The sequence below is a fragment of the Castor canadensis genome, chromosome 10 (genome assembly GCF_047511655.1).
Source record: "Castor canadensis chromosome 10, mCasCan1.hap1v2, whole genome shotgun sequence".
NCBI lineage: Eukaryota > Metazoa > Chordata > Mammalia > Rodentia > Castoridae > Castor > Castor canadensis.
The window spans coordinates 129,077,212-129,089,309 of record NC_133395.1 but is presented as its reverse complement, the minus strand read 5'-3'; the positions used below and the strand labels follow the sequence as shown (position 1 = coordinate 129,089,309).

Here is a 12,098-nt window from a genome sequence, read left to right as displayed (position 1 = left end):
AACAAGACTTTTTATTGTGGAAAAGTTTAAACATAAAATTTTTAGCCAGACATGTTGGTACAGGCCTGTAATCTCTGCATGCAGAGTTCTGAGGAAGGAGGACCAAAGCCAATCTGTGCTACATAATAAGTTCCAGGTCAGCCTGGGTTATGTAGCAAGACCCCATCTCAAAAAGTCAAAAAAATTTTTTTTAATATCTAAGTTTTTAGAAATTGTGTATGGAAGCATAATATATCCATCATCATGTATCTTAACACCCATGATCTCGATGCCAATCTTGGTCCCTCTCTAACACTCCCGCCTCCACTTCCACCTATCTGCATTGTCTTAAAGCAAATCAACTTAGTGTCTTCTTGGCAGGGTCCATTTATCACTATCTGTATTGTTCATTTTCCATTGCTATAACAAAATACCTGAGACTGGGCTTATAATGAAAAACAAAGCTTACTTAACCCATGGTTTTGGAGGCTGAATGTCCAAACATCATGGCACCAGGTCTGATGAAGTTCTCCTGACTGTGTCATATCATGGCAGATGGTATGATGACAAGAGGGAGAGATCATATGGTGAGACAGAAAGCCAGAGAGAGACCAGAGAGGAGCCAAGTTTATTCTTTCCTAATGACCCTGTTCACAGAACTAATCAGAGTCCAGTAAGAAATATACTGATTTTTTTCCAAAAGCATCACCCTCAGTGACCTAATTACTTCCCATTAGGTCATACCTCTTAAAGGTCCCACACCACCTTCCACCACTGCCAGCCACACTTCCAACACATGGCCCACTGGGGACAAACCACACCCAAAAGATTAGCACTCTCCCGTATGGGAGAACAGCACACTATTTGTGTTACCAATAACATCGAGTCACTTTCTTTTAATGATGGCTGTCTTACCTCAGATGTGGCCCAGGCTCCTTCACTGATCATCCCATGTCCCTAAACATTTTCTCTTGAGACAGAATTTTTGAAATCCCAAGTTGGAGTTGGAAATGAAAGAGCAAAATATTTCAGGCTCAGGGCATACACACGCAGGAATATTCGCCCCTGTATAAAATTTTAGAACATAGTATTTTGTTTCTCAAAGAGCGAGACTTTTAGGAGATGATTGCCAACTGTGGTACTGTGATTTGATTGTAAGAAACTGAAGATTATCCAAAATTATTAGTCCTCTGTACAATAAATATTTTGTAATGGATTTTTTCGAGATAAGGTCTCAAGAACTATTTGCCTGGACTGTCTTCAAACTGCGATCCTCCTGATCTCTGTCTCCTAAGTAGGTAGGATTACTGGCGTGAGCCATGAGCACCCAGCTACAGTAAATATTAATAGTCTCTATTTTCTTGTATTTCATTAGGAGGGGAACCTTCTATCAGAAGGAAAAACTCCTAGATTATAGTCATCTTCCACAACTCACTTATTCTCATTTCTATCCATTCGTTCTCAGGTTCTCTCTTGCTGTAACCCTTTGCACTTCTCTCTGTCCTCCCCGTCTCCCCACCCCTCTCAGTAGTTTTAGCTGGGCCTGTCTAGACATCCCGAACTGTATTCGTCAGCTGCCCAGGAGTGGCTGTGTGACTTAAATGGTTAGCAATGGAATGTGAACAGAAGTGACTTACCTACTTACTTGAAAAAAAAATTATGCTTCACTTCCTCCCCAGTGGAGAGATGCAGCCATACATCTGCATTTGGACCTAAGAGAGTGAGGGCACCTGGGGAAGCTGGTGGAGTTAGCCCACAGCTGGATTCCTGGATGCCCTCCTGAAACCATCCCCCAAACCAGGAGGAGACAAGAGGCTCTAATTAAGGGCCTCCTTGTTAGACACTCCCACTCCTACTCTAATCAATCTGTGCAATGATTTTTTTCCAAAAGATAATTATTTTGTTATACTTCACTTTGTTATCTGTTTGAATTTTTTGTTCTTTTTTCCACACTTTCTTTTGCTAGTGTGTATTAATTGTACAATATGAGGTGTTGGGGTTTCATTGTATTATTTACATATATGCATGTAGTATATTTTTACCATATTTGCCCTCTTACTCTTTCTTATCTCTCTTCCCTTTTAGAAACTTTTTTCTTGCAATTTTCTAAAATGGGTTTCATTATGAGCTTTTCACATGTGTGTACAATTTTCTTCAGTCATATTCCCCCCACACACACACCTTCTATTTTCCCCTCCTACCTGCTGCTGGTTCCACCCCTCAACAGTCCCCATTTATGTCGATGCCTGTTTGTCTTTAGATCTAGCTTCAGTGTATAAGAGAAAACATGATGTTTGCCTTTCAAAGCCTGGTTTCTTCCACTTAACATGATAATCTCTGGTTCCATCTATTTTCCTGCAAATGACATAATTTTATTCTTCTGTGCCATTGAATAGTACTTCATTGTGAATATACACCATGTTTTCTTTAACCATCCATCTGTCGATGGGCACCTAAGCTGACTCCATGAGTTGGCTATTGTGAATAGCACTGCAATAACCATGGGTGTGCAGATGTCTGTTGTATGATGGCTTACACTCCTTTGGGTATATGCCCAAGAGTGGTATAGCAGGGTCATATGGTAGGTCCATTCTAGAATTCTATTCTTGTTGTAATGATTGCCCTGCCAAGGTGGGTATCAACTCCCTACCCACTCAAAATTGGTTTGGATGTTGAGACTGATGGCAGGACAAACCCCAAGGGGTTGTGTCAAGATTTGTTACTCACATAATGAGTCCTCCTCCTCCTCTTTCATGGTACCGCTTCGTGCTTGTTAGGCATGCACTGTACCTACCACATGAGCCAGTATCCAGTACTTTTCACATAGGTTATTGTTGAGATAGGGTCTTGCTTTATTCTGGGGCCAGCCTGGCCTGCAATCCTCCTATTTATGCTTCCCAGAACAGATGGGATCACAAGCACATGCCACTATACCCAGCCACTGGTTGAGATGGAGTCTTTTGAACTTTTTGCCTGGGCTGACCTTGAACTGTGATCCTCCTGATCTCCACATCCAGAGTAGCTAGGATTACAGACTTGATCCACAGTGCCCCACTTATCATGGGATTTTCTGGTGAGAGCTGACCAGACACAAATTGGTTCAAGGGGCAGTAGCACAGCCATGAGATTGATTTTAACTTTTATCCTGGTCAGGAGGCAAAACTGGTCCCTGCTGGACTTGGCTAGCTCAGGTGCAGGTCCAAAAGCAGGGGAGGGAGAGGCGAGCATGAGAGCTGCCAGTGTCCACACGTCAGAAAGGATTCTCCTCCTTATTTGAGTCCTAACATCATATAGTAATAAGAACCAGCTGACCAAAGGAAGGAACAAACATCAAATTATAAATGGTTATACTTCCTGATACATTGTGATAATGGAAGCATCCATGTTCCAACCAGGAAAGTGAGTGAACCCATCTTCTTGCAGCCAATGTCCAAACTCTGAAACATGACACTGTATTGTGGTTTGAGAAATTTTGGGAAAGTCTCCGGGGCCCAAAACAACTATAAATTTTCCCATGATGCCTAAATGACTTTTAATCTTGCCAAGGAGTAGTAAAAAAGAAAAAGGAATACACTTTAAATTACAAATTTGCAGTGACCAGCACTAGCAAAAGGAAATATTCCATGAAGCAGAAGAGTGATGGTGTCTTTGTATAACTGTGTTCCCTTCAACAAAGATAGGTTATTAAATATATACCTAAAGGTATTTAATTCTAACATCTTTACAAACCTTATAAAGTAACTTATGCATTTAAAAAAAATCCTTTGTCAGACCACATGTCACCACACTCATACAGGATTAGAACAATTATGCAAATCCAGTTCTAGAAATAGCTCTGGGTATCCCATAATTCCTCAAGATAGATATGCAAATTGAAGTGATCGTGACTGTAGGCTTAAAGAATCACACACGGTACCTTTACACTCTGTATGTCACTTTGCAGACTGAGTTCCTGTGATGGGTTCTTTCTTTCTGCTTAGTACATTGCCATGCACATGTGTCAATAATCAGAGGAGATACGGGGAATAAAAGAGAGAAGGAATATATTAATGAGAAAGACAGGAAAACTTCATCTCGTACATTTAAAATTCAACAATTCCCTTCGAATTTTAAAAATAAAATAATATTAAGTTGGCATTGAAACTTAATTTACAAAGCCTTTTGACATTTTATCTTCAAGAAGATGAAGTCACTTACTGATCTCTCCAACCAGGAAACTGTGTGCATGTCTCAGACATCATTTCCTGGCAAAAAATAAGATTTCCCTCCTAGAAAGCCACACCGACTGGAAACATTCAGGTAACATAGATGTACCCAGAAAATACACATTTTCTCAACAGTTTACATGTTCTCCACCTCTTGTGGGCTGGCCACTTAAAACTTAATTTATAAATGACTAAATTATTCTGCTTAGAAGCCAAGCAGTAAGTTTACCTGTCTCCTTGCTGTTACTGAGAAATGAGATCATTGCATTTACACCTTGACGCTGCAACTTAATTGATTTCTCCATGTAATTTGAAGTGACTTCAAGATTTCAGGCTTTCCCAATGTAAATCTCAAGCTGTTTATTTGCCAGGACAAAGGGTTGGTTGGGACCCTTCTAAGCCTACCCCCCACCCATCCCCTTTTTGCTTAAGCAAAAGCACAAAATACCCTTCCTTGTAGGATAAACCTGCTATTCCCCCATCCCAAGTGAGGGGGTACAGTGGTCCTTCTGAGAGATACCTGTTCCATTTCTGTTCAGTTCTGACAGTACTCATCCACAGCATCTTTGCTGGCTGTCCCTAAAGTGAGATGTTATATAACAAACTTCCTCCCCTAAAATGACCCCATTCATTAATGGCACTTGAACTTTTGGATAGAATTGGGACAGAAAACTTTGAAGAAAGAATGGCATGGTTTTATTTCACTTACAGAAATGCATTTTTAAAATGGATTCCAGAGTGAGGGGAGCACAGGACAAGTCAGAAAGAAATCTAAGAGCCCAGAAGAAGGGAAAGATAGAACTAGGACAGTTTTTGTTTCAATCTTTTGGGTTTTTTTTTCCCTTTCCCCTCAATTGGGTAACCAGAGACGTGCTGCTCAGGGTCTTTTTCTTGACAATCTGTTAGGAACTCCTTGTTATATCCACACTCTCTATCTAGATCTTGGCCTCTGTCTTGTTCTGCCTTGCTCTATGGTTCTGGTTGTCTTTGCCAAATTTCCCCAATTAGCTGGTTAACTCTTTAGAATAAAAATGGAACCTCCCAATCTCTGTGGTTTCTGCACTGCCCAACTCAGAAAGTGGCTTCTTATTAGCTTTCAGCATCTACTGATTAGATGGCTTCATTCATGTAGTGTTCCAGATTCCTTACAATATAAAAAAATTGAAAGTGAGGTTGGCAGAGTGGCTCAAGTGTAAGAACGCCTGCCTAGCAAGCACGAGACCCGAAGTTTAGACCCCAGTGCCACCAAAAAACTAAATCAATAAAAAATAAAATGTTAATTTTCCATTTGCTGGAGGAGTGACTCAAGCCATACAGCACCTGCCTAGCAAGCTCAAGTTCTCAAGTTCAAGTCCCATTACTGCCAAAAAAATTGAAATATACACTGATCAAAAAGGTAGTATAAAGTGTAATTAAACAGAACTGGCCTAGTAATCAATACTGTAAAAATCTATTTCATTATTTTTCTAGATCCAGAATAATTAGTGGTAGCCAGGACAATCTGATAGCCGGAACACATGAATTAAATGTCTAATTTTTAACAAGTTGTGAGCACAGTTCCAGGATGTCAGGCATACTGATCAAAGGGGAGGGGGTGGAGGGGATGGAGGAGTTTTAAGTATTGTTGCAGCTACTTAGGTTTCCTGAATATTAATGGCCGGAACAATAGTTTTTGTTTGAAAACCAGTAGTTTAGAGGGATGAGGTTGGTTCTCTGTGTAGGGATTAAGAAAGTTAAAATAGATGCTTGCCTTTTTCTTTTTTTCTGTTCACCATCTTTGTATTTTCAGTGCCTCTCCTCATGGTTTCAAGATAACTGCTATGGTTCCAAGCATCACATCTTCATTCAAGAACATCACAATAGGAATGACTCAGGAGGGTAAAGGAGCTTTTTATGAACTGGGTTAGACATCAAAAGTCATGTCCAAGTTGGGAGAACAAGCAGAAAGAACCCCTGGGACTCAGATCAAGTTTGCTTTTACTTCTGTTTATGCCCGAAGCAGCCAAGAAGCAGTGCCAAGCATGCTGATAAAGGTCTAGGATGTGAGTAGGTGGAGATGGTTCCCATTGCCTCCTTTATCTCTCACAGGGAAGAGTTGGTGGCCTTGGCCCACATAGAGTGAAATGTCTCCCAGATGAGTGGTAACAGTCTTTTGGGTCAGCTCTGTTTTACAGCCTCAGCCACCTCAGCCCACACAGACAACTTAAAATGCTGGTGAGATAGTGAAATTGCTACTCAGTCACTTGTGACACTCAGATCTAATGACCAGGTTGAGGACCTTGAGTCTCTTGCAGGGTCCGCACTGGGCTGATGTACACCTCTCTGTAGAGGCTGGGCATTCACCTCTATCTGTAGTTACTCCTTATGCCTAAAAATTTAACATACCATTCAGGGTGGGGGACAGGAAGGTCTTTGGACATAAAGAATGATATGTGCAAAGGAATGTAGGTGTGACAGTACAATTTGTTTGGGTCACTGTCATTGGCCTACAGTGGCTGGAACATAGGACGTGAGAAGAAAGGGAGGAGGATGAGTAAGGAGGGAACTAGGAGCCTACTCTGTGGCCCAGGTGCTGGATTGCAGCTTTCATGGAGGAAACAGGGTGTCCTGAAGCCCAAAGGAGTCAGGAGTGGCCAAAAAGGGTTTCCAGAGGTCCTGGATCTGGGTCCAGCACAGATCGAGTGTCCAGGCAGGACCCAGGGTATTGATGGACAGGTTATTAATGCCATGCCATCATAGCTATGGACTATTGTGACTGTTACTCCTGCTGGAAAGAGGGTGGTGCCAGGCACAGGGCTGAGCTCCCCAGTTTACTCCCCTCTTGGGAATCCAAGAGGAGGAAGGATATAGGCGGACTATGAAAGGCTTTCTGTGGGCCACAAGGAGTCTCCCACTTGATCCTGCAGGCTGTGGAAAGACAAATGGACCAGTCCCATCAACCCCTCATTTCACCTGCAAAATTAAACCCAAGTCAGCCCTAGAATCCAGGACCCTGCCACCTCTTAGAGCATTTGATACTGCAGGTGGCTGATGGTCAGACCAAAGACTTGGCAGAAATAACTTTATTTAAAAAGATCCAAAAAAGAGAAGAAAAAGAAGGAGGAGGAGGAAGAGAAGAGGAGGAGGAGGAGGAGGAGGGAAGGGAGGTTAGGAACAAATGAGAAAGAAAAGGGAAAAGAATAGAAACCAACTAGACAAAACTGGCAAGACTGGGCAAGGTTGCACAGTGGGTATAGAGCTTATTGATCATATGGCTGGTGATTTGTTGTGTCTCCCCATTTTGTTAAAAGTATTTATGTTTTAAAAACTGAATGTCAGGTTTAATTTAAACAAATTTAGTCTTTCCACAAAACTATTTGATACATGGTATCAAAAGACAAAAATTTTTCATCTTAAACCCAAGAATCCCATACCAGGATGTGCCAATGAAAATGCATTACACAAGTCTGTTTTCTGTTGTTTCAAGCACAGTGACTACTCATTTATCTTACTCTGGTTGGGGGAAGGGGGGGGCAGGCTTATGTGCTAAATTAGCCTCGCAAATAAATAAACACACTACTTTTTTTTCTCTTTCTTTTTCTTTTCTTTTCCTTTTTTCAGTACTGGAATTTGAACTCAAGAGCCTTGCTCTTGCTAGACATGCACTCTGTCATGTGAGCCAGGCCACCAGCCCAGCAAACAAGCTATTTTAAGAGAAGTCTTCCCCAAATGCACTGTGGCTCTCCTGGAAAACTGAGAATTTTCAGGACACACAAACTTCTCCTTGATGAAGTTGTGTGTGTGTGTGTGTGTGTGTTACTGGCAATCAAACCCAGGGCCTCATGCATGCTAGGCAAACACAACCACTGAGGTACATCCTCACTAGCATGATGATTTTTGATTAATATAATTAACAAAAGCCCATGGCAGTAAATTCAGTGATTGGAAAAGCTGCTGTGGTTGAAGGGGCACACCTCCTCTCTCCCTGACACCGTGTTCTTCTGCCTGTCTTACTTCTCTCTCTTTTCCTTATAATTGACTACTACTTCTTGCTTTCCTCACCTGAATTCTCACTGGGAACCCTGCCTTTACCTATCTAATCAGAATTTTTTAATAAAACAAAAACTGATGTAACTGCATTTGTACACATCACACATAAAGTAAATCATGTCTGAACAATGACCTAGAGCCATCTGAAGATAATGCCTCTTCCTGGGTCCCACCTCAGTACATCCCAATAGGAATCTCTGGACTGTGCAAGCATGGAGGTCAATGCTTAGGGATTCTCCTATAAGGAAATATCCCATGAGCTCGAGGGCCTGAACGCTCAACAGGCTGTCTGGAGCAGTGCTGCTGCAGCCAGAGGCTGAAGTGGCTCAGATGTTCTCTGTGATGGGTGGGCTCCTGTGCCAAGTGCTAAATATTCTAAATAATATGTGGCCTTGGTGGCCTGTTTTTTGAATTTGGCTTACTTGGTGGATGGACGTTTAGACAAGGAAACATTTACTTCCTGGGCAGCTTTGTCTTTGGGTTGGCTGAGATTTTTGATGAGTGACCCTTGGGTGACTAAGCTGTACCTACACTTACGACATGGGGACAAATAGGGCGATTGTCATCATATTTTCCAAACAGGACACTGTCTTTACAGACTTTCATGCACAAAATAACACTGCTTATGTATTACAGATAAATTAGCCAAATTAACCACATTCTGAACGTTTGATGGCTTATACTGAAAATAAATTTCAATATATTTACCCATTTTAATTACTAATTTTACTAAAATGATTGTTTTGCACATAGTCATGTTTTATTTATCAGAGCATTTTTTTTTCTTGTGGCCTTGGTCCTCTTCAATGCTAGACAAGTGCTCCACCACTGAGCCATATCCCCTAGCTCAAGATATATACATATATGTATAGATATAGATATATAGTATATTGCTTAATGTTTCTTTCATTTAAAGAGATTTGCTGATTTTTATTAGCTTGCACTTTAAAGTTAAAAAGGCCTCCAAAGGTCTTAGAAATGGTAATGTGCAAACTACAAATCCTACAAGACAGCATGCACTAAAATACTTAGATGCATTTTAGTACCAGCCCCAGCCTCAACCAACAACAGAACCACCACTACAGAATGAAAATACTGGTATATTTGTGTAATGCAAAGAGAAATACAGATATAAATCCTTAAAACGGAAGGTACATTAATAAAAATGTAGCATATTAAGCGAAAAATATTATACAGTACTTGCAGGGTGTAGTCTTTCAGTTTCAAATTACATCTAACAAAGAAATATTGTTTAAAATTATAGTTCTTATTATTAATTTAAAGCAACCATCAGTAGAACAGCACAGCCTAACCTAGCAAACACTTAGGAAAAGTTTTATCTCCTTTGGAAGGAGGCCTGTCATTATATTCCATCCATTTATACCATGAGATACAGAACAGTCTTCAAAGTGGAAATTAGTTTCAGAAGACAGAATAAAACTGGGCTTCTCAAAGCACAAGCCGTTTCCATAACAGTCTTTTTTCACTTTTTATTGGCAAAAATACCTAAACAATTTTGATGTAGTTCTCTGCTTTCCAGAGCCCCTCCCCATCCTGAACCACGATCAATACAAACAAATACATGCAACACTGTATTTTCTCCACACCGTTACTAACCAAAAACACTTCTTACTCTTTTAAACGTTACAATTTTACAGAAATGTTTCCATTCAACATTGCTATAATACAGAGAGCAGCTGTTGCTGATGTGTAGTTTTCAGTAGTATAAACTAGGAACCAACTCTTATTTGTTACTGTTTAAAAAGTTACTGCCTTCCTACTGGCGCCCATTTCTGCTCTTTTAAGTTCAATGGCAACACTGGGAAAAGTCCTCAACACTTCCAAAGCACTGGCTCCACACATCTGGCCCAGTGACCTGCAATTCAGAGGAAACCAAACGCAACTCTGCCCTGTCCCCCTGCCTCCAACAGAAGACCCTCCAGGAATCGAACTTGTGAAATCCTCTAATTTTGTCTACTTCACTGTAATGCAAATATAATGCCACTTGAGGTTGTCAAAAATAGCTTCTGTAGAAAACTGGCCATGGTCTTTAGGAAACTTTGCATGAAAAAAACTAGCCTTTATTTAAAAAAAAAAATCGCACATGGAAGAAAACAAGTCGGTACCAATACAAAAGGACTGCAGGACCTACTGTCAGGAAGAAAGAATATTTAGGGGGAACACGAAACCCCTCTCCCCCGCCCCCAAACCAGGAGTTTGTACAATCCAAGTGTGGTCCACTTTGCGAGTCATTTTGAAGGCAGCTTAGAAAATCAAAAAGGGGACAGAAAGGGGAGAATGGAGGTGACATCCAAGCCACAGGGAAAGGCTGGATTGGAAGTGGGGGAGGGGAGTCTCTCACAAACCAATGCCTTTCAGGTCGCAGGGAAGGGTGGCCTGCGTGGCCTGGGGACTCTGGCAGCAGGGGAACTGGGCCCTGAAGCAGTCCCTCAGCTCCCTGTTGAAGAGGAAGCACACGACAGGGTTGATGCCAGCCTGCGCGAACGTCAGCCACACGGACGCCGTCAGGTAGGCCTGGGGGACAGCGCCGGGCCGCACCAAGACCCGCAGGTAACTGGCCACGACGTAGGGCCCCCAGAGGAGCAGGAAGAGCAGCGTGACGGCGTAGAACATCTTGCACAGCCGCTTCTCGGTCTTGAACTCCTCCAGCACGAGGAGGCGGCGCGCGCCGCGGCCCGGCCCCGCGGGCCTGATGCCCACGAGCGCGGGCGGCGTGGGCCCGCGGCCGAAGCCCGCCGTCCAGTTGGCGGCCGCCTGGCCGGTGGCGCCGGGCCCGTGGAAGGTCCAGTCGTGGCTGACGGCCGGCACGAGGCGCGCGGGCCGCATCTTGCGGCGGTCGTGGATGAAGAAGAGCAGGCGGAGGTAGACGAGGTGCGTGGCGCCCACCACCACGGCCAGCAGCAGCAGGAAGCCCAGCGCGCCGGGGGCGCCGTCGGGCCGCTGCTCCAGGGCGCACGGCGCGTCCTCGTCGTCGCCGCCGCCGCCGCCGCCGCCGCCGCCGTCCAGCACGGGCGGGAAGGCCGCGGCCAGAGCCAGCGCCCAGGCGGCGCACACCAGCATGGCGGCGCACGGCCAGCCGGCCAGGCGCTCGGCGTAGAAGCGGTGGTGAGCAATGGCCAGGTAGCGGGTGACGCCCACGCCGAGCAGCAGGAAGGCGGCGTGGAAGCAGAAGAGTGCGGCCAGGAAGGCGAGCAGCTTGCAGCCCAGCGCGCCCGGCGGCGTCCCCGCCGCGGCCGCCGCACGCCGCGCCGCCAGCATGACGGCCGGGAGGCAGGCGAGCGCGCGCAGCCCGTCGGCCAGGCACAGGTCGAGCAGCAGGTAGTACGGGGCGCGGTGCAGACTGCGCTCCCGCACGATGAGCAGCGCGAACAGCACGTTGCCCGCCAGGCTCACGCACAGCAGCAGGCTGAGCGTGGCCAGCTTGAGGCCCAGCGCGGCCGCCTCGCCACCAACGCCTGGCTCGCTCGCGTTCGCCATCGCGGTCTCCCCAGGCCGTGCGCTCCGCCCCGCGGCCTCCCCTGGCCTCGCCGCTCCCGCAGGCCGCCCGGCCCGCGCTCCGCCGCCGCTACCGCGCGGGTCCCGAGCGAGCTCCCGGGTCGGCGGGGCTCAGCCCGCGCCCGTCCGGCCCCTCTTCGGCTCCCCGAGCCACCGCCGCGCCGCCGCCGCCGCCGCCATCTCAGGAATGGTGCGCGCAGGAGGCGACGGCCACTCCCTGCGTCCTGGGCGCCGCGGGCTTCACTGCGGACAGGGCCGCGCCGCCGCCCGCAGCCCCCCGCAGCCTGCTCTCTCTCCTCCTCCTCCTCCTCCACCGCCGCCGCCGCCGCCGCCTCCGCCGCGCCTCTTGGCTCTGCCCCCCGCCGCCGC

The 12,098-nt window shown here is 45.4% G+C and overlaps 1 protein-coding gene across 1 annotated transcript; it reads right to left on the bottom strand.

Annotated features, from left to right (window-relative positions):
* Positions 1-9,297: 9,297 nt before the first annotated feature.
* Gpr27 (G protein-coupled receptor 27) lies at positions 9,298-11,827 on the bottom strand. Its single transcript, XM_020168318.2, has one exon. It carries the CDS (start codon positions 11,709-11,711, stop codon positions 10,572-10,574), a length of 1,140 nt encoding a protein of 379 aa, XP_020023907.1. The 5' UTR covers positions 11,712-11,827; the 3' UTR covers positions 9,298-10,571.
* Between the last annotated feature and the right edge of the window lie 271 nt (positions 11,828-12,098).